The sequence below is a fragment of the Ambystoma mexicanum genome, chromosome 6p (assembly GCF_040938575.1).
Source record: "Ambystoma mexicanum isolate Mex_15411 chromosome 6p, UKY_AmexF1_1, whole genome shotgun sequence".
Classification (NCBI taxonomy): Eukaryota; Metazoa; Chordata; class Amphibia; order Caudata; family Ambystomatidae; genus Ambystoma; species Ambystoma mexicanum.
The window spans coordinates 1,343,640,019-1,343,666,789 of NC_090935.1; the positions used below are offsets into that span (position 1 = coordinate 1,343,640,019).

Genomic DNA, 26,771 nt, shown 5'->3' on the forward strand with positions numbered 1-26,771 from the left:
GCATTACTTTTGGCGAAGAGGCACAAACAATTCACAGGTGAGTAAAATAAACTTGTATCTACTATTCAGAATGGCAGAACATTTCTAAGGTAAGTAATAACTTTTGTAACTGTTCACTCTGAGTTAGTTACCACCCAACTCTTTTACAAGCAAGGAACTTTTAAACACTTATTCTATTTTCTGGGCAAAAGGCCCAATCCTTAGTCTTTCCCTTATTCTTGGAGCATGAGTGTTCTCAGTGGCAGAAGGGGGGTAAGGGGGGCGACTAAGGTCTAATGTCCAACAGGCCGTGTCAGAATAGGTTCTTAAGTAGCAAAAGTCAGAGTTCCTAAGGAAGACTGTTCAAACAGGTGAGTATTTTACTTTAGGGTTAGTTGAGGTTCCAGGGGCTTCACAGAAGACACCCTTGGAGGATTCCAGCAGTTGGTCTGGATGAATTGGACGAGAGGCCTTCCAATCACAGTAAACATCCTAAAACTACACAGGACTCACAAGAGACTTAAGGTAAATAAATGCCCAAGCCAGCACCGTACCTCAGGCAGGAGATTTTGCAGCAGGACAACTTCAGGATCTGCAGCCAAAAACCCGGTTGGTGGATTCCTTGCTATGGTGACTGAAAACAGGACCTTGGAAAGGACTTTGCAGCAGGGATCAATGGGGAAGGCTCTAGGCAAGGTTTTCCTCACGGCTGGATACGGCTCTGTGGAGTTGGTGCCTTTTCAGGAACACAGAAGACAGAATATCACCAGTCACCAGCGCTCTGGTGAGGGGACTTTTTGGACTAGAATCATGTCTATGGAAATCCAGCTGGATGCCACAAAGTTTCAGCGAGATTCGGAAGACCATGCACCACACAATGGCTCGAGGTCCCAGGTTATTGGGGTATTGCATCCCTGCAGGTCTTCTTGAGTCTGGTGCGTCTGACCAGGCTCTGGGTTGGGGTCGTCGTTTTTGAAGTACCCAGGTTGATTGGAAGGAAGGGCTACAGCAGGCTCCGGTTACACAGCAGGCTCTCTGGTTGCTGGAAATAGTCTCAGCCGCTTTTCCTTCATCCTCTTCGGTTTTGGTTTCAGTGGTCGACTAACTCTTCAGCTTCGGACTCTTGGGCAGAAACACAGCCAATCAAACGGGCTTGCAACTTTCAAACTGCGGCGGTGGCGGCGGGGGGTGGAGGGGAGGGTTGTTGGCAATCCGTTACGGACAGCAAGCCTTCCAGTTAGAACTGGAATCTCGCACTCAGGCTGGAAGACAAAGGGCTGCAGAGTTTTGGACTCCTCCCTCGCTTCCTGCCTTCACAAACAATCTGGAGTCTGGGTGGGGAGTCTAGAGGACTCCCGAAGATAAAAATAACACAAAGGAATTTCCCACCCTGGATGTCAGGGGTAGGGACAAGAAAGGACAAGGAACACTAAAATGGCGAAAAAACAAGACTGCAGCCATTTTGGTAAATTGAGCACCCATGGGTGCCTTTGCCCGGGGCTGTGCAGTAAAGGTACACCAAATTAATACAAGCTATCACTGCCTCCAGCCATTAAAGGTATGCTTGTCCCTTTAACAGAATTGTTACAATAACAGTTTTAGTGTGAAAGTGGATACATTGTATCCCGCCAACACTCCACTTAAGGTGGGTGTGCTGGTTGCACCAAATAAAATGTAAAAGGGATTCAAAGATCCTTTCTACACTTGGGAACTGTAGTTCTCACAAGGTTAGCCAGAGAAAGTTAAAAGTGGAGGCCCTAGGGCAACCCAGCAAAGCACTTATTTGCAAAAAGTTGTCGGAGAATAACTTTTAAAACACACTATGGAGAGTCTAGAAAATGACACCCATAAACAGAGTAAAATACCCTGAGTGTGGAAAAGGAGTCCCCCTCAATAAGGTATAGGGTAAAATAATCCACCAGTAAAATCAAAGTTCTGGGTTTGACACGGGTCAGTAAGATTTATGATTACTATGAAAATCTTACCTAGCAGTAGGTTTGAATCAAAATAAGAGGAAATGGGAAAGGGAACGGGAATTTGCTGGATTCTGTGCAGATAGGTGCTTCTGGTACAACAGTGGTTAGGAACGGGTGGAGGTGATGTAAAGGCAATGATTTTAATTTGTTTATTAGGTGAATATTTGTGTGAAATGTATTAATTAATATTCATTTCTAGGTGAATATTTGTTTTAACAGTGAAGGAAATCGTATGGAAGTGCTAGTAATGTATTTATCTTGTCATTTAATTGATGGTTGCATTAAATGTTTAAGAACTGTAACACATTAAAGTAAATATAAAATAAAAACATTATACATTTAGTCGAATTTGGAAAAAAATGCTATTCCCACAGAATATCATAAACCGTGGATGTTATTGCCTCAACTTTGCTGCAAATAAATAATCTATAATGTGTCTGGGGTTCTTTCAAAATGGTCAAATAGTGTTGATCTTTGACTTCACACTTTTCAAATGTCAGAATGATTTACCCCACTTGCTGGATGCGTGCTTTTAGGTGAAAAACGGCTGTAGGGTTAGTACAATTGTGAGTGGAAAAAGCCTATTGTCTCGAATTGATTCTTGGTTGGTATATGACCAATGCATATACTGTTTGCTTTCTTGCCTTTTCAGTGCAGTGACACATGGATTTAGGTAGTATGCATTTGTTCATCTAAGTTAATGGTGGGAAGGGGTGATAGTTGGAGTCAGTCTTTACAAATTGAGCTAGGATTTAATTGATTGAAATTTTTGTTTTCGGTCTGCTCTTAACAAAGAGACCTACTAGGAGCTAATAAAGGCAACTGTCTCCCTTGAAGTAGGTTTGCCACAATGTTATATATTTTTTTGTTTGTTTCAGAGCACTTTAATTACAATGTAGCCTTGGACGTATTTGTGTAATATGTTGATGAATTGATATGATTTTCATTTGTCACTGTTTAAAATGTTCCTGTACCTTTTGACTAGGTGAATTATTTTTGATAAGTTTTTTATTCACTTTTCCACAGTGGCGCTGTGCAAGTTTTTACCATTGATAACACCACTGGTGCCATGCAGTTGTCTCATAAATTGGAGCTAACACCAAAACAATATCCTGGTAAGCTTTGATTGTGTCGCTGACATCTTTTGAAAATCTTCAGAGGTTGGATGCTTTTTACAATGTTTGGGGATAATTAGTTTTACGTTCTTGATGTACCTCAAATGACACTTCCAACTATCACCTTTTAAAACCGTGAATAATTAGTGCATGTGTCTGCAACCTCCCTCTCTACAGTTATTTTGGACTACCACGCTCCTGATCCCTCAGTTGATTGTGCTTGCTAGGGCTGATAAGAGTTATGGTCCAAAACATCTGGGGAATTGAAGGGTTGCAGACCCTTGATTTAGTGCCACAACAAATTGGAACAGCAACAAATAAAATAAAAAAGAGGTTACCCCCAATTGGGTAATGGAGAATAGACTATTTTTCCAATCCACATTGTTTTTTCGACGACTTGTTAGGTTCATTCACTGGAAGACGTTGCAGGTATTTTTCCATCCTTTAGGATGATGTGTGACTACCAACGTCTTTGGTTATGTAAAGTCTGTCATAGTCTTTTATCTGCACTATTCTGTATACTCAGTTGGGCTGGCGGCAGCTGCATACATTTAAAGTATTCCTCATAAATGCTTTTATATGCTATTGTCTGAAACATGAGTTTCTGGTGACAGGCCCAACATTTTAAACAAACAAGTAAAAATAGGGGCATTGATAAAGGTAAGAAGCATGACTTTATTAAATTCCACTTGCAATCTCAAATGCCGAGCTACTGCCAGGTCTTGGAAAATATTTTAAATCCTGCAGAGAGTGCAAGTAACCTATTTTGCCTGCTCGACTAAGAAATGCCCTCAAACCTTGAACTGGACAGAATCATTTTTTATAGAAAAACATGCTAGCGCATGAAACATTACCATCACCTCTAAAATCCACACACCTGTTGCTGGAGGGCCCATGAGAAGTGTGCCTTTAACAGATGGGTTGTGTTGCAGCTGGCCTGTTGTGAGTGTCTCTATACTGAACCTCGGCGAGTGTGGTTCAGACAATAGCTCATCACACAACATATGAGCTTGAACCTTGTGGAGGTCACTGCGTCTGTCTGGATCAACACTAACTACAGATTCATACCATTTCAAATGTGCTTAATAATCACTTTGGGGTATCTTTGGTAAGAAATCTGATTAATCGAGGGCGCTAGAGAGCCGACCGTGATGGCGGCTCCTCTGTGAGCGCTCCAGCGACTCCTGAATGAATCCTGATATAAATACGTTCCAAGAGTGAAACTTCACCTTCTTTCAGTAGAGGTGCTCGATTAAAAATAGCAGCGAAGAATTGGCGACAAACGGACACCACCAAACGAGGGAAAGCGAGCACAGCCCGCTGTGGAACGGCCCTGTTCCCGCAGCCCATCGCCATATTCCCGCCAAGAAGAAGGGGCCGAGTGACTGCAGCCTTGGAGACTGAAAGGTGCTGCAACACCAGCTCGATACCTGGGCCGAGCACCCACCAGCCAAGAAACACCCCCAGCGTCCCAGGAGCTGGCATACAGCCGGAGATTGCGAGCCAGCGTGGGGTGCTCCCGCCTTAATTCGAGAGCGTGGAGGTGGAAAAGCGGCGTCCCTGAGGTGGTCCGGACGGTAACAGAGGCCAGGAACAATCGCAGCTCCAACAAGGGCGACGGAGTTGGGACGCCATGGCGGACACCCCCCCCGCGCGGCCAAGGGCATACGCGGAACGAGAGGACCAGCTGCCGCGGCGAACAAGACTGCGCCAGGACGGGAGGTGAGTGCTGCGACCGCCCTGTCCTGCGGTGGAGAACCCCCCCACCGCCACCACCACCCGACACCCGACGCTGCGCCGAGAGCTAGCAGACCAGAGCCCCATGTTTACATCTGCAGGGCCTCGGCGGCTGGGACCCGCGGGGCAGTGCAATCCTCAATCTTCATTCACCAGGAGGCTCGCGCATAGAACTCGCCACATCCCGCTCAGCCCCCCCTCCTCGCCAAAAAAACACATGAACATCACGAAAGGGGCAAACAATCAACCGACCAGGGGGACAAGGGACTGCACAACCTCCAAAATTACGTGCAAAACATCTGCCAGATACACCAGAGAGGCGGAACAACCCCCCAAAAAAAAAATATTGAACTTACAGGGCATACAAGCTCCCCAGGGAGAATGGAGCCCCGCCATCGGAGCATACGAACTTCCCAGGGCACCCAAAGTTGCAAAGTGCCGAAAAGGCCCAAGGCAACACTGCCGGGACGTGACAGCCCCAGTGGTGCTCCTTGACTCATAGCTAAATTAAATAAACCCCCCCCCACCGGAGACAGTGAACCACAGGCAGCCACCCCCCCCCCGACAACCTAGAGGCGGCAAAACATTGAGTGAGGGGACAAGAAAGGGACACCAAACCAAGAGGAAATACAAATTCTGACCCAGATCCGCTCCCTGACTCGCCCTGCTCCAATCAACAGGGAAAATAAACCCAGCCCAAACCGGAACGACAAGGAGCAAAACGTTCAACTCAAGCCGAAAATCAGACCAGTCCACAGACTCAAAAGAAAAAACCACTGGCACACTCACCCTTAGCACAGAAGCGCACGCAGGAGATCGTCCCCGACAGCTCGAACCTCTCCCGCACATCCAAGCGGCACCACATTCGAGGTAAAATGGGGAAAACAGACAAGTCCCAGAGAAAGCTGACCTTTGAACCAGGTACAACCAACAAATCCAGGAAAACCGACTCCCAACCATGGAAGAAAGCCATGAGGAGGAACTCCCCTCAGCATCTATAGACAACAGGGAAGTCCTACTCGACTTTAAAAGCAGGAATCAGCAACCTTGACTCCAAACTTGACACCCTATCGTCCCAAGTTGACCTCCTACAGCACCGCCTTGACAAGCATGGAGACAGGCTTGACACAGCCGAACAACGGGTATCAGACCTTGAAGACAGCGCCACCTCGCTCACAGCCGGGGCGACGACACTGGAAACCCAGATAAGGACAATCATAGCCAAGAACGAATACCTCGAAGGCCGCTCACGCTACAACAACTTTAGACAACCTTTGCAGTGTTAGTTGTAAGTTATATTCTAATAAAAATAAAGTTTAAAAAAAGAAATCTGATTAATCAAGCTCTAGTTTGCATCTTCTTTGCTTGCTTGATCATTGCTCTTCTGAAAACTTTCCACCAACCAAATTTAACACAAATGAAAAATGCTGACATAAGTGTCTGAAAAATTCAACCACTAGATTCTGCCCAATTTCGTTCATATAATTCTCCCTTTGAACCCATGTAATGGTTATAGTTGCAGCATTTTGTAATGCTTTGCCTGCATATGAACACTGCAGTTCCAGCATTTAATCTTTTGCTGCAATTAAGGAGGCTACCACATCATTCTGATATCAAGAACTAACCAAAACAAGTACCACAGAAGAACCGCACATGCTAGATCAGTGCCCCTTTCTTGCATTGCTGCCTGCTCGCCTCCATTCTCCCGAGGACACAATTCCCTCCTCAACAGCAGCCAGTTAATATCAGTGTTGCAAGTCACTGGGTCAAGGGCAAGGAGAGAAGGAATCTCGGGAAACAGCTGTATGTGAGAAACGTTTTGACGCTATGACAACGATAACAAGGTTTTGTACAAAGTTTTGTAGAGTTCACCTATTGCTAAGACATCATGATGCTATAGGCCAGGGTGTGCGAGATTCAGCATAGAAAATGTACTTGATATGCTACGTTTTCAGTTTCTTCCAAAACAGTGTCCGCTTCCCGTCTTAGATCAAGTGGCAGTACATTCCATTTCTTGGCAGCTTGATATGCCTGACTGGCGCTTCTAAGTTTTAACATTTTATTAATGGGTAGATATTTAAAATTAGATATGAGGTGTCTAATGAATTGCATATATTCAAGAAGGTGAGTGAGAATTGTATCTATATTACTAAAGATAGTTCTTTCAACCACACACCGTGAGTTAAACGCAAACCTTTTTTTTTTTTTTTTTTTAATTTTTTTTTTTACTTGCATCAAAAAGAATCAAGCATTGCCAGATTTCCGGATTTTTAGGAGCAGTCTGGCTGCTGAATTATTCATCTTTTGCAGTCAGTTTCTCATTCAGAGATAAATTACGGTTTCCAAAGTCAAGGCGAGAAGAAACAAAAGCCTTCACTGCCATCACCTTTTGCCTAAATGACGGCGGTTTTGTTAATTGGGAAGAAAAACGTTCTCTTGTGATACGTGCAGCTAAAGGGGGAGCTTAGTCCATCAGGATGCTGAGTTTCTTAAAAACTGGTGCCCGAATGGGGCAGGAACTGAAGAATGTGAGCCTGAACTAGCCCCATGAACTGGAATCTGCATTGATAGTTAGCACTTCAGTTTTATCTGGGCTTTTCTTTCGATGGTTAGTCAATCAAACCTTTAATTGCTAAAAAAGACCTTCCCTTAAGACACATTTCTATATGTCCTGATGCTTGCTAAGATTAGAGTATCAACTGCCTTGTTTAAAACAAAAAAAAAAAAGAAATGAGCCTGCCTGTCGTATTGCCAAAGTTATCAATCTGGAAACTGAAAAATTTCAGTGACAAGGAGGACCCTGCACATGATCTTGACCTAGCTTCTGAGCTGCAGGGCTAATCTATACCAATTTCAAATGGTCTCTGAAAGAGGATTGTCATTTAAGGACCGTCACAGATTCCATAGCGCTCCAAACAATCTACAAGAATAAAATGACCTAAGGTATCAAAACCCCCATACAGGCCCTGTAGGACCAGTGCGGCAGTGCCTCCACCATCAGCTTTGTCTGTTGATTTTCTGTTGATAAATTCAGTGTTAACCAGACCTGAAACATAATTATGCAAAGTACGAAAGATCATGCTTTTCTACTAATTAAGCCGTCTCATTTAGTACTGTTTCAGCTGTTGGTTAAGAAAAGGCAGCTTGGAAAATAGACAGGATCATTTGGATTCAACAAGGATTTCATTAGAAGAGTGCAAAAGAAGAGGGCTAATATTCATTGCAGAGCCTTTACTCCTAACTGTAGAGATTAACCTTTCCCATGTCGACAATGATCTAAAAAAGCACAACTGGGATCCTTTAGGGCGAGATCTTGCACTTCAGGCACTAGGCCTGCAAATGTAACTGGCCATTTTGGACCTCTGATTGCATTGTCTTAACTTTATAAAAATAAATTGGCCCATTACCTTTTTAAACTTCATTTATTTATTTTGTGTAGAGAGTTAACATGAAAACCAAAAACATTGCATTGTCTGCACGTTTAAGTATTGTGTTAAGTAGCGTAAGCATCAGCTTAAAAATACTAGTAATCCGAAGGGGGGTCACTGAAAGTGTACCATGTACAGAACAGTAGATTTATCCACAGCAGGTACTAATTTGTTCAAACACATCTATCCAAAAGTGTTTCAGTTGGCAGCTGGGTGGTTGCAGCTGTAAGACACATAAAGGAAGACCCTATGAAGGGATATTATTGTGTGATACTCTGTTATGGAATTTGAAATGCAGTAGTTTGTAATAAGACCTCCTTAACTTGCCTGCATGTATAATGCCATTTTCCCCCAGTCATCTCATGTCGTAAATCCTTCTACGCGGATTTGACATTCTCCAATGTATTTGTAGCACCATTGAAAAAGGGTTTGTAAAGACGAGGAGATGTTATATTTATGCACAATTCAAGCAAGTTAATTGTTTCTGGTTAGGCAAGGAAACCGGGTCAAATTTAACCCAGTGTCTGCTTAAATCTAAAACAAAGGAAGGCCTCCAACAAGGAGAATCCACTCCTGAATCTAAATTCCTCTATGGAAAAATAAATGGACCATCAAAGAGGTCTCGGACTGTACCCACCCCTACCATAGCAAGTAGTTCAATAAATACCTTTTTGTGGTTTCCAGTTACACTGGGGAAATCTCCAAATGGACAGCTATGGTGCATACACATTGACTTTTCAGCACCTCTCAACATGAACAGGCCAAGCTTTGCATGATAGACTCAAAACCTGCACTTTTTGGCAAGATACTGCGTTTACTGAGCAAAATGGCGCAGAGGTCATTTGGCACCATGAAGGCTCATTCAAGATAAACCTAGAGCCTAACAAGGTGACTAAGCATACCAATAAAAAGCATAGATGGATGTGCCAATCAAACGTATAGCTCAGTGTCTGGGATCGCTAGACCAACCATCTATATTGGCCACACCAATACCTCCAGCAAAATCTACGCTGTTTACCCACCCGTATTAAAGAAAAGAGGAAATAACAGAGTTTGATAAACAGTTTGGTCAGCCAGATGGGAACATTGAGAAAACAAATGAGGAAGCCTGGTAACACTACCATTTGTCCCGGGAGGATAGCTCAGCAGCAACGTACTCGCCTTGGAAACAAGACGACACAGAGCAACACAGGCTCGTTCTCCAGGTCCGTGCTTGGAAACCTCTAGGTATTAAGCGCATTATAAATGCGCAACTAAGAGACCTACTCCTTTAACAGCGCCTCGATGCCCCCGGGCTGTGTGAGCGCTTTAAAAATATATTTATAGTTTCCCTCATTTATGATTAATAAGGGAAACTGTCCATCTGGGATAACCCTAGTTTCGTCCATAATTTGATATGGGAGATAGTTCTTCACGACGACATTGTAGCTCTGTTCGAGAAGCAATGGAATATCGTGAATAATATATATTCCAAGATCTCTAGCGCCCTCCAGACACCAAATAACGAGAAGCATGGAGAAGCATGGAGTGGGGACTTCATTTGTTACTATGAGGGCATAGGCACAGATTTATTCATGTTTATTAAGAGCGTAAAATACTCCCCCAACCCTGTGCCACATCTAGTGCCTCCGGAACATTCCGCTTTTGGTCCATGACAGAGATGGACAGCCACCGCATTGTAGGAAAGGACCCTATAGGATTAAATCATGAAGCTCCTTTCTCAGTGGAATTCCCCTAAGTAAAGCTGCTAGCAGTTAGCTGCCATTGGAAAAAGTGATGGAGAGATTGCATCCTTGAGTCCCACATTGAAGTGAAAAGAGGTCAGAAATTACACTATTTGTATGCACACTGGCCTTGGGACTAGAATAAAAAAGCTGTATCAATGATATCAAAACAATGCTCAAGCCCATACTTTCCAACATTGAAAAAAAGCCATTTGACCCAGTCTTCCTGCATCCAATGGAAGTGCAACTTCATGAACGGATGGAGGGGCGCAGCTGAGTGACTACAATATTACATCTGTAAAGGTTCTAGTATTTGGTTCAGCCAGAATAAAGCTGGCTATATCCAGAAAGCCATTTTGCGGCATCAATGGCAACAACCTATTAATCACAATCTTTTCGAAAATTGTATTATCCACATTGGTAAGCATGATTGTACAGCTGAGCCACAGGCTCATAATTATTTTCTGATTTAAACCATAGCACTATCAAGGTGTCATGTGCAGTTGATGTAAGAGAACCAGAAGCAAGATTCTCATTAAACATAGCTGGTAAAAAAAGGGCATCAGCTCATCCTGGAAGTGCTTTGAAAACACTAGTAAGAAGTTTCTGGGACCGGAGCTTTTGCTACTGGGGAAATTGTCAATAGCTCGACTGATTTCGGCTTCTGCGATTGGGAGGTTCAACGAGTGTCACTTGTGCGCTTCAAGACATAGAAAGACAGCTTTATCAAGGTAACTTGCAATCTGCTCTGGTGTTTTCTGTATACAAGAGTACAGCGATATGTTGAAGGGAAAAGGCCTGGCGAACAGTTTCCTCACAAGTAGATATTGAACCATTCTATGTCTGAATTTGCTTGCTATCAGTTGGGCCCCTTTCTCGCTTAAAGGTCTGTGACAGCCAACAACCCAGTCTGTCACCTTAGCTGTATCGATTAGGTAGGCCCTTTTTCATTTAGAAATCTCACTTCTACTATACATGATTTTCTCTCTCCAGCTGATCTTCTGAAACTTTTCTACGTCCAGGAGGTGCAGCGCGCCTCTGCTCCATCTGATGCCTCTATGCGCCCCACACCGGACATAACTTTGGGGTCAGTATTTATCAAGGTGCTGCACCTCATGTCTGTTTTTTCATGCACTCTGCTTCAGGAACACAGCTGCAGAGTTTTCAGAAAATGCCTACTCCAACAAAGGCCTATAGCGTCAACATTTGTGGGCCATGCCGTGCTTGGTTTCAGACTCCCTCAGTATCCATCTTGACTACTTGGGGACAGCACGGCCCCCAAGAGTGTGGGTTGTCAATCGATGCACCCGAAGGCTCTCCAGGAACGGGCTGCAGAGCCCTTTACTTTTTGTCACAAGGCGAAAAAGACTGCTCTCTTTTGAGGCTGCAAGGCACAGAGTGGATTTCAGAAGTCTCGTCCCCGGCTGAAAAAGATGCACCACTGCAAGAAGTTACGGTCACTGAGCAGTTCCTCTCGGTACCACTCTTCGTCCTCTTCAAGGGGTCCCAGGTACTGGTTCCCATGCAATCCTCCACCCAGAGGAATGAGTCTTTGAGGGTGAAGATGCTTTACATCTTCACCAAGGGCCCAGCGCTTGCAATTTTGTCCCAGGTGCTGGCGGCGCCCCACGTTTGGAGAGGATAGCAGGGAATCTTGCAAAGGACCAAGTGTGCATGATGATGGACTTGCCCCCGGCTCCTTTGATGAGGATTTGTCCCTGGGCTGACATGCTTTGCCCTCTGGCATCAAGCAATTGTCACCCTCTACTTCTGCATCATCGACGCTGGAGGCGCCGGAGCTCCTGCCTGGAGTATGCCCTGCTTCACATGTAAGAATTTATGTTGAAGATGGGTGAGATTTTCAATGAGGACAGTGATGCTATAAATGCCCTCGACAGGTGAGGGACTTCTTGATGGTGAAGGAGGAGACTGTTGGAGCTGGCTTCTGACTTGCAGGAGGCCAGTCGTCTGGATGCTTCCCCAGATTTGGACATTTTACTAGTACCGACTCTGGAGAATCCTTGTGCCTCTTTCCAACAACTGATAGCCAAAGTGCAGGACATCAAAGGACAGCCCCCTACAAGCCAAATGTTTGAGCTTACATACATCTTGGAAGAAGGTCCTCGAAATAACCTTACTGACTTTCACTCCGACAATTGAGACCCCAGTGTTGGAAGCCTGGTAAAAGCCTGTATCCTTTGCTGCGATTGACAGAGACTTGGTAGAAACACTGCCTGGCTCCTTAAGATCCAGCTTTTCTTTTCTCCATGTCTACCTTGAGAGCTTGGTCAGTCGGGCTGTGACTGACAGCCTGAAAATGTCACAAGTTTGCTTCCGTCTGAGACGTAGAATATAAGATGTTGGATGTATGGGGTATGCAGTTTTGACTTAAAAACAATAAAGGCCTCCTGTGCCCTAGCAACATTTTTCTGTTGGGCAGCCGTGTCTGGTGTGCCCAAGCACCTACCTGACAGGGAAGATGGAGATGGCAAAGGTGCGACTTGTCAGATAATGCCGTCGGTGCTGGATACCACCGACTTAGTGGGACGGACAATGACTATGGGCACATTGGTGAGAAGGTACCCCTGGATGAGAAATTTGTGGTTTGTGCAGTGCAAGCAAATCTCCTAGACAGTCTTTTGGCAGGCATAACCTCTTTTATGGCTAAGGCTGATGACTCCTAAGAGATGTTCCAGTCATCTAAGGCCTCTGCAAAACCCCTGGGCCTGGCAGTCTAACACCAGTCTGCTCCCACTAGCAGAGCTGGATCCACCAGCCTGGGGACGGTACCGGAACCTTTGGGAGCAAAACATTTATAACTTCCCCTTTAAATGTAGTATAGTGCGCGGGGGGTGGGGGAGCGAGCGGGTTTGCCCTCTGGCGCCTCCTCACCCCAGTCCCTTTTTTCGCACGGACGGTGTCCGATCTGGCAACACCTTTCTAGCCTTCCACTTGCTCCCAGTTTGTTTTTTCAGTTCTGATTTCACTTCCCTTAGGTGCCTCGCCTTCCCCGGCGCATGTCGGCCACAAGAGGATTCACGAGATGTGCCTGGGCGACCGCTCGCTACCGGTCTCTGACCCCCCCCCCCATGCCCTCTGTCTTAAGTGTGTGCGGCCCAACCACCACCGGGACTTGTGTTAGCCCTGCAGCGCTCGCGGTATCCAGACATTGAAGAATCGATTGTAGCGGTGGAGGGAGATCTTCCACACTTCTCCTCCTCCCCACCTTAAGGACTTTGTCTCCAGTACCTCTTGTCAAGACAAGGTAGGCCCTCTGTTCAGCACGGCTCCACAGTGTGGTGACTCCTTCCCCTGGGTTTCCACGGATCAGGGTTCTTCAGATTCTGGCAGGCCTGAGGCCTCTAAGGCTACCAGTGCCAAAGCAGAGGGGCTCAGGGGCCCTACCAGGCTGTCCTCAGAGGGGCGATCAAGTTAGTCCTCTTCTACCCCCTGGAGGGATACAAGGATCGAGTGCCACCTCCAAGAGCCTGTCCTCAGCTAGATCCAGCATGGCTACCGCCACAGGTGCTGAGGGCTTCCAGCCTACTGGAGCTCACTCTGAGGTTGTGAGTCACGGTATTACGACTACCGGCCGTCCAGCTGAGGGCTCAGCACCTACCAGAGTGGTCTGAGGTTGACGCCCCTGTTTCGGGTGCAAGACTCAAGCTGTATCCTCTCTCGTCTGAGGCCTCTCTTGGCTCAGGTCCTTTGCTCCCTCTCACCCAGTGCGTGGCGCAGGGCTTCGAAATGGCAGAGCCACACGTGGCAGATCCTGCCAGGCAGGCAGCCATGTTGTATCCAGCTCGGGGCCTACCAGTGCTCTCGCCCATCGAATGTGCTTTGCAGGATGATCCCCAGCCCCTTCCCTCTGGAAGCGGCAGCAGATCCTGTGGTGCAGGGTTTTGGTCCCCTCAGGGATACATCTATCCATCGCAGCCATACGGCTACACGCACCAGGCGCCTCAGCGCTTTGACTAGGAGGGGAGGTCCAGCGCCTCGGAGCGTCAGGCCTTAGGGAGGGCTTGTGAGGACCGCTTCTTTGAGCGTTACCTCTTACTTATGCGCTCTCCTCAGAAGGGGCTCCTGAAGGATATTGTGAAGGAAGACATCCTGCAGGTGGCGCCGCCCCGGCCCACTTCTCTGGGTACTCCTTTCTGTTCCTCCTTCCCTCCTGGTTCTGGTGCTAGTCCCTCCACCAGCTCAGGCCCTACTGGTTGATCTGACCACTCCACCATCTCCTCTACCACTAACGCTGCCCCCTCAACAGCTGTTGGATGGACCTGTCTGCAGCTCCCGACCTGAGGGGTACCCTGCCGGCAGCTGTTTGCCAGGACCCAGATTCCCCTTGGTCTGTGAAAAGGGTGGGGGGCATAATGACACCAAGGCCGATGAGCCCTCTGCATCTGTTAAAGCCTTTCATGACTGCCTTCAGGGAGCCAGCTACAGTTTCCTCTCCAAGGTGGATAAAATCCTGGAGTCCTTGGGAAAGCGCGGTTACTCCATCTCAGGACTGCACCTGTGGCAAGCCAAAGCGGACGCCCTCTTGGCTGCGGCTAACCCAGAAGCTGTGGCGGGAGCTCAGGGAATTTCTGCCCGACCTCCCTTTCGGACAAGCAAGCCTTCTTCAAGGCCGGTCTGGCAGATGCCTGGGTTGTTTCGCAGGACCTCATGGAGTCTTGGGTCTCCCACATAGACTAAGAACGGCAGAGGGCTGTGCCTTGGGGTCGAGATGAGAAAAACTGTGTGTATGCACGCCACAAAATTTTCATCTGACGTGCAGGAGCGGATCTTGAATCTGCCGTTTGTGGGTGTGGACCTTTTTTCATTTGTTGACAGATAGTTGACGAAGGTGGGGTTGGGGTGTGCTGTTTTCACAATACGTAAGGTATGATAAAAAAAAATATCCCCTTGTTCTTTGTAATGTTTATCACAAGGTTAATCCAAAGGGCAGCTCAATGAATCCCAGCAACAGTGTGCAGAAAGTGCTGTTTGCTGCAATAATAAAGCATGACTCCAAAAAGATACAACCAAACGGGTTGAAAAGAGTTCCCAAAGGTAGAGTAAAAGACTGAGTGTTGAAAAAGGTTCCCACTCGCTCAGTAAAACTAATCCCATGAGTGAAGCAAAACGTGTTGGGCTTGCATGGCGAGAATTGCACCCAACAAGAAAATTTTACCTAACAATGATATTCCTCAACACTGTCTCGGGAAGGCTCAGGCTCAGTCTTATTCCAAGATTTCTAGCAGATCAGCACACTGCATTATGGTGGATGCAGTGATGAAAAATGTGCATTCTTGTTTAGGCTTCTTTCCAGGAGACCTGCACAGTGTCCTGAATGTGGAGCTGAAAAATGCAAGTTCTGAAATTCAATTTCTCGTTCTTCCATTTGATCAGCACACTGAATTATGTGTGTTGTAAATATTAAACAAAGTATGCTCCCGGAATTTGCAGTGGATGAGTACATTGCATTGTGGGAAATGTAGTGTAAAGTTTTAGCTTTATGCCCCTTTGATGAAAATACCATCACTTTCTAGTCCTGAACGAAATTACCAAACTGATACACCCTTTGCTGGCTACATATCTGAACACACATGCATAGAATTAACGCTTCCTCGCTCTATACCTATACCCCACATGACTACATGTCATGCACCCCACAATGCAGCTGACTGATGCAAATAAGGTAGCCCTATGCAACTCTCACATACCATAGTCCAACCTATAAGCGCACCACTCCCCACGCTCATTGATTGAAGAGTGTGGGGTGAATTTATTGGGGGTGGGGTGGGTTTTAGTGACTGGATTATTGCATGTATGGAGTCTGTATTGTATCCATTCATGCAGCACTACTTGTCTCTGGCTCACTGTACCCCTACCCACCTTCCCATTCCCTTGCTACCCCGGTACTCCCCACTGCCCCTCCCCTCTTCTCTGCAAAGGCTGTGTGCCCCCTCCTTCAAATATCCATCCCCCTCCCTGCATGTCTTCATCCTCCTTTTGCTTCCTTGTTTGCACAACCGAAGTTTCACACATCTTGCCCAATCAAAAAAGTGCACTGAGTCGGAGGGGGGGAGGTGGGAAGCTGGCTCATCAAAGGCCAGACATTGGCAAAGGAATTGGTTGGCTTTCAGCTTCCACCTTCCCACTCAAACTTTCCTGGGGAAGCGTAGTCTTAAAAATCAATGAGAACAGATGCACCACCTTCTGGCATGTTTTTTGACATGCTAGAGCCTCTTTCTCAGTGTGTGTTTTTCTGTTTGCTAATACAAATCCTCTGGTTGAAGTCAGCCACACCTTATCCTTACTCACAATTTGAGCTTATTGAGCGCTGACTATGGTGAAGCCACAGAATTAGTTACCCCCTCCCCTGTTGAACTGGGGAGGTGAGCCCTCTCGGCTTAAACCCCCCCACCTCCCTCTTGCCCAGGGCCAGCAGGATCCCACTGGGCAGGATGGTCATCCACTCACTCACTTTGGGGATAGGAGTTTCCCCGAATGGGATACCTGTGATCCACCCTGTTCTCAAGATCCCTAATATCTTTGTTGAGTATATGGGACTTCAACTGTGTGATGACTTAAAACTTTCTGTAAGAATGGCAATGGCTGGTGTGGATTCTGGTCCTCTGTGTTCACAGTACTCGTCTAGAACAAGGGCACGCTGGAACAGCCCAACCCCTTGCGGAGGGAGAGATAAAGAGCCATTCTGCATTGGCAACGGGAGAAAGAGAAGCCTGAGGAGCCAGAAAAAGCGTTTGGACCTCCTCCTTGGAGGTGTGGTCGGAAGAGCATGTGCCAGGTGTGGTGAACCAATCTGCAGCAGTGTTTCGAATGCTCACAGCCCTGCTGGTGCAGGAAGAGCCCGGCGAAGCAACCCAGAGCACCCTCTGCCTGAGAAGCAGACAACCAGCGTACTGAGATGACGGCACAAGGTTGCGCAGGAAGCTTAAGGGAAGAGAAGACCAGCTCTGCCCGATAGGAGTCACCCCAAAGGAGCAGAAGAGGCGGTGAGGAGTTGGCCAAACTCCCTGACTCTCTTGTTGAGTTCTGCATGGAGAACAGAGGTACGCAGTGGCTCCAAGGAACCTGGAGAGGGGCGGTGAAGTCCAAGGTGGGGGTAAGAGTCCTGATGCCCCAAGACACAGTTAGAAGAAACTGAACCCCAAGGCGCGGTGTGGGAAACTGAGCCCCAAGGCGAGTGAATGGAACCGAAACCTAAGGTGGGGCACAGAGCAAGAAATTCCTAGCAGCAGAGAATGCCAGGATCTTTTTTGGGAAACAGTACAAGGAGAAAAGTCAGAGTGGGGGACACTGGCCAGACATCCCTATGTGAGAACAAAGACAGACATTAATTGGACTCAACAGAACAGTACCGATGAATTTGGACAGTCAGTCAACTGACTGTACTGGGGCATGGAGCCCATTTGAGAAAGATACACCACAGTGGGGGTCAGAAACCACCAGTCATTCCTTTTTTGGAATGGGGCCATTCCTGTTTTGAATTTATTTTATAGTGGTAGGGACAGAACTCTGGGCATAGGATTCTGGATGTAGGACTTCCTTGTTTTGTAAAGGACAGCCGGACGAGCACCCTGTCTATATTTTTTTCTTTCTAGAGCTGGGCTAGGAATCTTAGACTTGAGGACAGTATAGTTTTTTTGTGATCTAGAATAAAGAACAGTTGAACCACAATGCCAGCGTGTCAGCACCCTGATTCCGATCTAAAATATGATATAAAATTCCCCAAACTCTTCCTACAAGTCCATCTTTTACCTGCAGTAGAGGTTTAAATCCAAAGGATTTCTTGGTGAAAGCTGAAAGTGTACCTAAGGCATTGCAACGGTTCTTCACAACTTGGAAAACTTATTTTTCCATGACTGAAATGTATTACAAGTGGCAAACTAATCTGAGGGAATGTTGCAGCCCTTATACAGGAATATGAATAACATACAAACACGGCCTGTGGTTATTACAGTATTGTTTACTGTATTCAGTATGCCTGTGGAGTGTACTCTGTTTGGAAATATAACCAATGCATGACCATCTGGTGCAGTCAAGTTATATATTTGTAACACTGTACAAAGTAATTTAACAGAATGGAGCAAACTTCTTATTGGGTACTTTTCACAGTAAGATGGCGAAGTGGTAATGGCAGTATATTAGTTGAACAAGGAGGAGTTGGGGATGAACCAAACTAACAGAAGGCTACAAATCAACTATTTACCGGAATAACACAATGTACAGAGATTGGCAATAGGGGTGAGCTCTGACATAAGGAGTGGTATTGATGTTTTGGCAGCAGGTGAGCCCCTACCACGTTAAGGACCTGTTTCTGGGGCTAGGGAGTTGGTGTGGAAGAAAGATGTCCGGTGGTGTCGGAGAGTGTACGTGGGGAACAGTGCAGGTAGGGAATGGGCCCATTACTTTGCAAAGTTCTTTAAAGCGATGAATGCCAGGGGAAGAATGTCATGCCATTTACCAGCTATTTGAGTGTAGTTCTATTGACTTATAGACTAGTGCAGACGGGCCAAAGTGCAGGTTTTCATTGACACAGTAGGACAACTATATAGTCTGTCAGCAGCTGCTTCTAGCGATGACAGCGGGTGAAACTAGTGCATCGGACAAACATAAATCTGGCCTATTGTTATATTGTTAGATGGGAGAAATGTAAGATCTCTATAAAGCCTTGACAGTAAGTCTGCATGGAGGTAGTGACGGACGACTGCGATGACTGCAGGATGTTGGACAGAGTTTGAATTGCAATGCTCAGTGCTTAAGAGGAGCAAAGGAGAAGGGAATGGCCGAGAACAGGCTAGTGCACTAGTAAATATTAGAAAGAAACTGGGAAGAGATTAGAGTTTTAGTGGAATGATGGGTAAGGAGCTAGCAGATTTTATGCCTGTGTATGGCATTCAACCTACCTGTCATAACAGTTGATGTGATGAACTGCTGGATTTTGAGGTCCCTGTCAAACAGGACCCACAAGTATTAGGAGTATGTAGGAACGTCTGAAGTGGAGAGGAAAGGTGATGAAGTTGCAGGCCTGCACAACCAGATTCAAGTGGGTAGCATAGGTAGTTGGTCTCGAGGTAATTAGTGATTCTGTGGGATAAAACACGTTGCTGGATTTTTAGATGGTAGGACAGTAGTTGGCTGGCGTTATTTGTGTCGGAAGTCTCATTTTTGTATTTTTGAGAATGGGAAGAGGTGCTACTTCTTTATTGTAAGACTAGAAGTTGGGAAATTACCAGTGGTAAGATATGTTGAAGACCTAGGGATCAGTAAAATGTGCAAAGTCTTTAATACATTAGGGTGCCAGGGGTAAATAGCACAGGAGGGGTTGGCTGTCCTAGGGATAGGAACCAGTTGAGTTTGATCTCTGGAAGAGAAAAACCAGAGGAAAGATCAATAAATCAGTAGGGGAGGTTGCAGTGATAATGGGAGGATTGAGGCCCTGGCTTAGGTGGTTTTGGTTGAGCTGTAAAGTTCAAAGTCATTGCCAGAGATCTAAGAGGGCAAGAAGAGAGCTGGCAGGGCAAAGGTTGGGTCCAACAGGAATATTTTATGGGAATTAAGATATAGCACAAGATTTGTAGTGGGCCACAGGGAAGTCACATGGTTGCCTTCTGCTGCCTGAGTGGGATGATCCAAGGCTCAAGGCAGGGATGAGAGGGTGTGAAGGTGCAAGCAGGTTAGTGATGGTCAAAGGGAGTAGCAATGGCATTTTGAAGTCATAACCTTGTTCAATAGGCTTCGCTTTGGCTGAGCAGACTGAAGACCAAGTTTCATCTAATCAGGAGTTAGTGATTGATTTTAGTCATTTATAACACGCCTGTACTCAAGTGTTTCTAGGTGCCAGATTCATGTTGACATTTGCGCTTGGTGATTATGGATTGGGGAGGAGCAGAAGTTAGAGTGGGGTTGATCATTAGGTTTTTGGGTGTTGTGTTAGAGGAGCGGAATATTCCCAGTAGGTTGCCCTGCTTGTTTTGTGAATGTGGTTTAGGGGCACCAGTGAGCGGTCAGAAAAGGAAGTGTCAGGTTCGAGCCGGTGGGCAGTGGAGACCTTGGGTAATTTGTAGAGTAGTAGATATGAGTCAAGAAGAGATTGAGGTCTGGAAAGAAAGATTGGAGTGTGCTCTGGGGTGCGTAGACGGTAAGGATGGTGAAGGGCTATGAGCAAGTATTTGTACAGCGTTGTGCTCAGAGGAGGGAAGGAAATGAGGTTCAGGTCTTGCTAATCATGAGGCAGACTTCACCCTCCCCCTTTGACCTGTTGATGGTAGTGCGAGAATGTAGTATGTTGCTCAGCAAGCATGGCAGAGTCATGGGAACAGAGACAGGTTTTGGTGATGGCCATATTGTAGCCAGGACTTGATTGGCAGTTGTCAACACTACAACCACAAATAACTGAAGGGCAACATCCACTAACGTGTTGGTAACTTAAAAAGAAGCCTCTTGCAACAAACTGCCTATTAGGTTACTTGTGCTTTGAATCCCTTCGGGATGAATGAAGAATTTGACGCACATAATTTTAGATTGGTCATTTCGAAGTGAACTTAACTGTACATTGTTGGGGGGATCAATCATACACCTGTGTTTTGGCCAGAAATGGCTATCTGTGCTTGTCTTATTCATGGCTGGGAATCTCTGGTGACCAGTGCTCCAGATAAGATTTTTAAGTGGGTGTATTCTACTCCCTATTTTTGAAAGTTGGGAGCAAAATGTTTTCATGGAATGAAAGTCCCATTCCCAATGGGAATATTTTATAAGCAAGCAAATTGTTTTTAACTGTAAAACAAAACGTTTTTGTAATATTTCTTTGTCTAGTTTTTCATGCAGATTGAAAGATACATTGTTATGGGGTTGGCTTGGGCAGTAATAATGGCATCTTGTGGTACGACATGCACTACTGGTCCACACATCTATCTAACTGTGTGGAAGACCAGGGACACAAGCTCCTATTTTTTGTTGGCAATATTTTTACTCCATATTTGAGTATTTGCCTATTTCTAGTGAGTAAAAGTGGCTGATACACCCCTTGTCTGTAGGGCTGCTGGGGACCTGAGACTTTTAAGTGGTAATTCACTTGGAGACATGCAATGCACAACAATTACAAGTTATCAACCAATTGATTTGACTTGTTCCTTCTAGAGAGGGGCGCCTGCTACCCTTTTTTGTATTTGTGCAAGGAACTTTGGGTTGGTCACCCTAAATTACCTGGGGGAACCCAGACGTGGACCCCTTGCTCACTGTGCTCCGAGACAAAGCTCCACCTCATTGATGAGGCCCAACAAGGCTGAAACACGAGTATGGGGTTGCTGTTTGTACTCTTGTTCAAACAGGGTTTGCATGGCATTTCGGTGCTGGACTGCTCTTGTGGGCGGGACAAAGACTGATATGCAAATGGCTATGCCTCCTTTGTGAAAAGTACAGTGAGCTAAAAATGATGGCGGCGGACTCTCGAAGTGGGAATAAACCACAGAACAGGTTATCTTGTCATGTTCTTTCTAGAGAGGGGTGCCTGCTACCCTTTAAAAAAGGTCTTGAGACAGCTTCTTGCTAACAACAATGAATAGTTCAGAAGTTCATTAACTTCAAAACAAATGTCTTTGTCAGGGTATTTTGACACCACTTTGCCGTAATCTTTACCCCACCACAGTACTTTGTTTCCTCCTGGTTTACTCTCATGACAGGTTGATCACTTCTACAACACTCTGCTCCGGTATATTTTTGCCAGAACAGAACAAATGGTTACAAATGCTCTTGGTCTGGTATCCTCTTCTGCCAGCCAAGATCAACTGCAGTTCACTGTGTGGGCATATTCTCCTGCCCGAACAGAACCAATGGGCGCAAAGTTCTAGGACCTGGTATACTCCCTTGCCAGGCTCAACTACTGCGTCCTAAGTACTTTTGTGTTAAGGGTCAACTTCAAAGATTCAACAATGTCTTCTGCTTTACACAATTAGGTTTAGGACTTTCTTCAAGTGATACAAGAATCACACTGGTGCTATTTATTACGCCCGAGTGTTTGCCACACGGAAGACAGGAAATGCTCCCTTATTCCTGAACCTCTTGTCAGAAGGGCCACCCACCTGACAATCTTGCTCCACCTTTGTATTATTAACCAAATGCTGATAATAACTTTCTCTTCACACTTCTTTGGCTTTGACAATGTGGGTTTGAAACACTCTGGTCAATATTCTTCACGCACACTGTTAGGCATCCCAGGTTGCCTTAATGTGAGTCCCTTTTTGGCTTTGGCAATAGTGGTTTGTTCCCTTTTTGAGAAGCTGCCCCTTCGTGTGATTGGTTGTTAAAATCGCCCACTATATGACAATCGCCTCCTTCAGCCGGGACCTTTTAAAGTCTCTTTATGCCATCTACCTTGTGTTATCAGTTTGGTTTGCATCATGAGCAGTCCTTTGTTTTACATAAGTTTGGTATTCAAAAGGGAGTTTGGATTGAAGCAACGGGTCATCACGGAACGCTATAATAGTGAACTCAAAAGGTTTATTGTGCGTGTCCATGTTCCTCGCTGCTCCCAGCTTCTCTACTTCAGTTCTACTGCGCGGCTCGGCACTTTCTGCACAGTTTCCCGTGTCTCATGTCTCCTACTTTCAGAGCCCTTGCAGCTCCCCCAGCGATCCGGTTCCTGCCTTCCACTGACGAACGACTTACCATGGGGAAAGTCACAAAGGTTTCACGATTTCTTCCTCTGCTGCTTCGTGGAGACTCCAAAGATTCTCCACACGCTACTACTACTACTGCACTCCTTCTGTTTCGGCTGCCTCGCCGCCTTCTGCTTTGGTCTTTTGACCTGATCTGAGGGGGCCTTTTATGCCATCCTCAGGTGTGGGTCATTAACCTCAGTGGACTGCACTCTGCAACCCTGTGCCTCTGCCGCCCTCTTCTTCATCCCAGTACTCTGAGAATTCTGGGACTTGAAGACCCTAACACAAATAAAGTTTCTAAATATTTTCTCCACCAAATTTCCTTTTCTCCTTAAGCATATTCCTTAAGAGTATCACAAGGATAAAAAGATTTGGTTTTACATAGGATTGAGATTTTTCCAGGTTCAAATTAGTTGTTCTTTTAAGACCCCTCTTCGTGCTTTAACTGAGACCCCTAGGATTTCCTATTTCTGGGAGTGTTATAATTTTTGTAAGAGCTTTTCTCACCCATACATGACCGGTTATAATTGTCTTCACGCACATTGTTACCATTAACTTTAGGGAGTACCCTTTCTCATTGACATATGTAAGGAACCTGAGGGCATCCTCACTACTTTACCCCCCTGTATTCTCCTCTTGAGTGGCCAGGAAAAGGCCATCCCTCTTGGATCAGGACCCTGGGGGTGGATATGCGAGAAAGGATCACTTGGGTGGAGGGGACTTGGGGAGAGGACATCCTTAGGTGAGACATGGTATCCCCAAATTCCTTTTCATAATGAATCCTCTATCTGCTATTTTCAGCCCCTTCCCTGTTCTTCCTGTAAAACATTCCCCAAGAAACATCATTTCAGTCCTGGTACGAGGAAAAGACCAACTAGAGAAGCACATCCTCACAGTTTACACCTCAACTTAGTACTGAGACGAGGAGGGTGACTCCAAGAGTAAGATGGGACTTAACGTTGCACCAGTGAGCAGTCTTGTCCTTTTTGGACCAATCATGGTGGCCCGAAATTTAAAAGCCGGAATTGTTGTGGAAATGGAGACAGCTGTAAACTGAGGGCTACGAATTGCTGGGAGTCGGCAGACCTCTCCAGATAAGCCGTGTGGCAGGCAGAGCGCTCGACACCCATTCGAAGATGCAGAGTTTATGCAGTGGGAGGCGAAGCTGCAGGACACTAGAGGCTGGTGGCAGACTGTGAGATGGAGGCCGGCGGACACTAGTGTCCCAAGCTGCAGGAGGAGCATCGCTGGGTGAGCAAAGCCACATAGAGCCGCTGGGAGGAAAAGTGAGGTACTGCATGGGAAGGAACATGTGCTGGCAGAGTACCTCACAGAGACGCGTAGGCTCCGACCAGTGAGTGTAGCAAGAAGGTGGAACACCGGGCTGGCAGGCGAATATGCACAACAAGCAATGAACATTGATTTGTACAGAAACAATTGTTTCTATGAATACCTAACCAAGCGATAGTAATTATATGTACTTTTGGAATACCAAACTGTAAGCAAGTTTTGAGCACTCTTGAATAGTGAGTGAAATGAAAGAAAGTGTGGATTTTGGCTGATTCAACAAACTGCATTATATGAGAAGCGAGCATTGGCAACAGCCAAGAGAAGTCAAGTACCTGTATGTTATGAGGAAACACGCATTGGCAACAGCCAGGAGAATATAAGAAAGTATAACAAGTGCGTGGTGGCCAACCAAGCCATGGTAGTGTGTCCGAGTGTGACGCAGGTGAATAAACTAAGCAGCTCTCGTTGAAGCAGTGGCATAGTGTTGACAAGACGGGGGTCTCTGTTGCGTGACCTGTAATGGGTGGACCGTGTGGTCTGACAACTGTGCCTAGACAGAGTGCCCCCTGTATGGAAATGCCACTTAAAGCACCCATAAAGAAGCTTGCATTTTACAACAAGCTCTTATGTGATTTTGAAGTCAAGAACTTGAAGTGTCTGTCAGCTAGTGAAAAGTGACTATCCTGAGAGATTGGGAAGCATGCCTCGGAATTGTTGTTTTGAAAAGCTGGAAGATTTTAACTCTTGGGAAAGGGAACCCCTCTGTCTTCTGAACTATTGTGAACTTGGGGAGGGGGAAGCTGATTACAAGCCAAGAGCTGGAACAAACTCTAAACTTTTGAATAGTAATCATTTGGATGCCTACTTCCCTACACATTGTATACAGTTAGTTGTGACAGCAAGTATAGGTTTTGAACACAAACACATTTGCTTTGGACTTCCTGAAAGAGACCATCTTTAGTTATCTTTAGGTAGGAAAATTCCACCGTAGCATGGGGCAAGTTATGCCTTACTCTATCCTGCCTTTTGAGTTAATAAAACTTTTGTGAACCAAACTTGAACCTGTTGTCTGTGTCTGCCTCATGATGCCTTCACACAACATACCATTGCATGTACTGGCATTATGATATTCCCTTCCTGGAGGTACACAAGTACTGTCTCATCCCATGAAGTCCTCCTGTTTGCCTGGGGCCCTTGCCCTCCCAGGTGATTCCCCCTGGATAACACTGCCTCCAGGATCAGGAACGTCTGACTTTCCCTGGCTACCTGAGAGGAGAGTTTAGGTAGGGTTTTCGTGAGGACTCCATAGATTCATCACATATCTCTGGGTAAGGAGCTGCTAGCACATGGAGAATTGCAAATCAAGCTTGCCCATGCGAAGCAAACTAGAATAACCTTTTCTTTTTTATTACGCGGCCTGCGGTAGCGGCTGTGTAGTTATAGTTAAGTTGCTCAACCCATAGGAAGAGCACTTTTTGGGAAGCTTATAACTTTGTCCTCCCTGGACGAATCCTCACAAAACTTTGCAAAAAAGTATATGGCCCCGTCAGATTGATTATGCGAAGGTGAGGTTTTATGGAGCATGGGGCGAGGGGCAAAGTTATAAGGGGGTCCCAAAATGTGTGTTTTTTTTTTTCCCATAGACACAATGGAAAACAAATTTGCTCATGCCTACAGCCCAAACCGCTGGACGGATTTTCACCAAATTTGCAGCAGGAGCGTCAGTTTGGTTCCAAAAGCGTGCTTTTGTAATTTACTGTGTAAACCCGTCCAGTATTTTATTTTTTAAATGGCCAAAAAGTAGGTAAAAAAACAATTGGTAATATCTGGGTCCGGTCCACGGACTCACTTCCCTGTTCGGTCCACGGACATGCCTCCGATTGGCTCAGACGGCGGCATCATGTCTGCGGACATCAGACATGCCCACTGATTTGGATGGTAAAAAGCGTGAAAAGTTGTTTTCCGTGAACACTGTGGTGAAAACATAAAAAAACACAACATTGCACTTGTCAAACTAATGAAACAATCTCTGGGGAGGTGAGGGGTGATGAGGAAAAAAAGCCCCAAAAACTGGTGTTTTTTCAACTCGTCCACGAACAGTCCGGATGTCCGGGGTAGGCTTGTGTTTGTGAACATCACAGATGTTTGGGGACATATATGCCTATTTCTGTTGGTGAAAAGCAGTTTTTGGATGTGGTGCTGTTTTGCCAAGAGAGAACACAATTAGAGGGGTTACTAGAATATTTTAAAGGCTTATAAATTTGGTGCCATTTGACGAATCTGATCAAACGTTTGCAGAAAGATTTTTTTAGACCTAGATATGAATGTTTTTGCAAAGCATGGTTTGATTAGAGGGTGGTTCTGAACATTTTTTAGATGGCTAATAATTGGCCATTTCACTAATGTGGACCAACGTTTTCAGAAAGATTATAGACCCACCCTTGAATGTTTGTGCAAAGTCTCAATGGTTTTTGTCAAGGGCTAAGTTATATGACTATTTTATATACGTACATTTTGACAAGGACCTGAAAGCATGGTTTTGCAAATGTCCGTTTTATTTTTTGAAAAGTGTCATAATGTAGGCACAAAAAATAGTGATATACGTTTGGTCACTGAGGTATAGCCTGTGGTCATCCAATCTTGAACCAATTATAGCCCTCACAATGGTGAGGCAGTTTTGTTGAGATAAGTAGTCTGGCTCCATTAAGCAATTTGGAGTAGTATGCCGAGGATGAGGCAATGGCATTCACTTGTCTGTTCATGGTAAGATTGGAATCAAGATAGATGCCAAGAGTCTTGACAGTTTGAGACACCAAGATGGGTATAATGTTGATGGTGAATGATTTGTAAT

At 45.7% G+C, this 26,771-nt stretch overlaps 1 protein-coding gene across 1 annotated transcript in view; it reads left to right on the forward strand.

Moving 5' to 3' along the window:
• RIC1 (RIC1 homolog, RAB6A GEF complex partner 1) overlaps positions 1 to 26,771 on the forward strand; it is a 1,165,874-nt gene that overhangs the window by 704,724 nt on the left and 434,379 nt on the right. Inside the window, exon 8 of the mRNA XM_069626020.1 lies at positions 2,982 to 3,070. Coding sequence (XP_069482121.1) covers positions 2,982 to 3,070 — 89 coding nt within the window. The remainder of the gene's footprint in view (positions 1 to 2,981; positions 3,071 to 26,771) is intronic.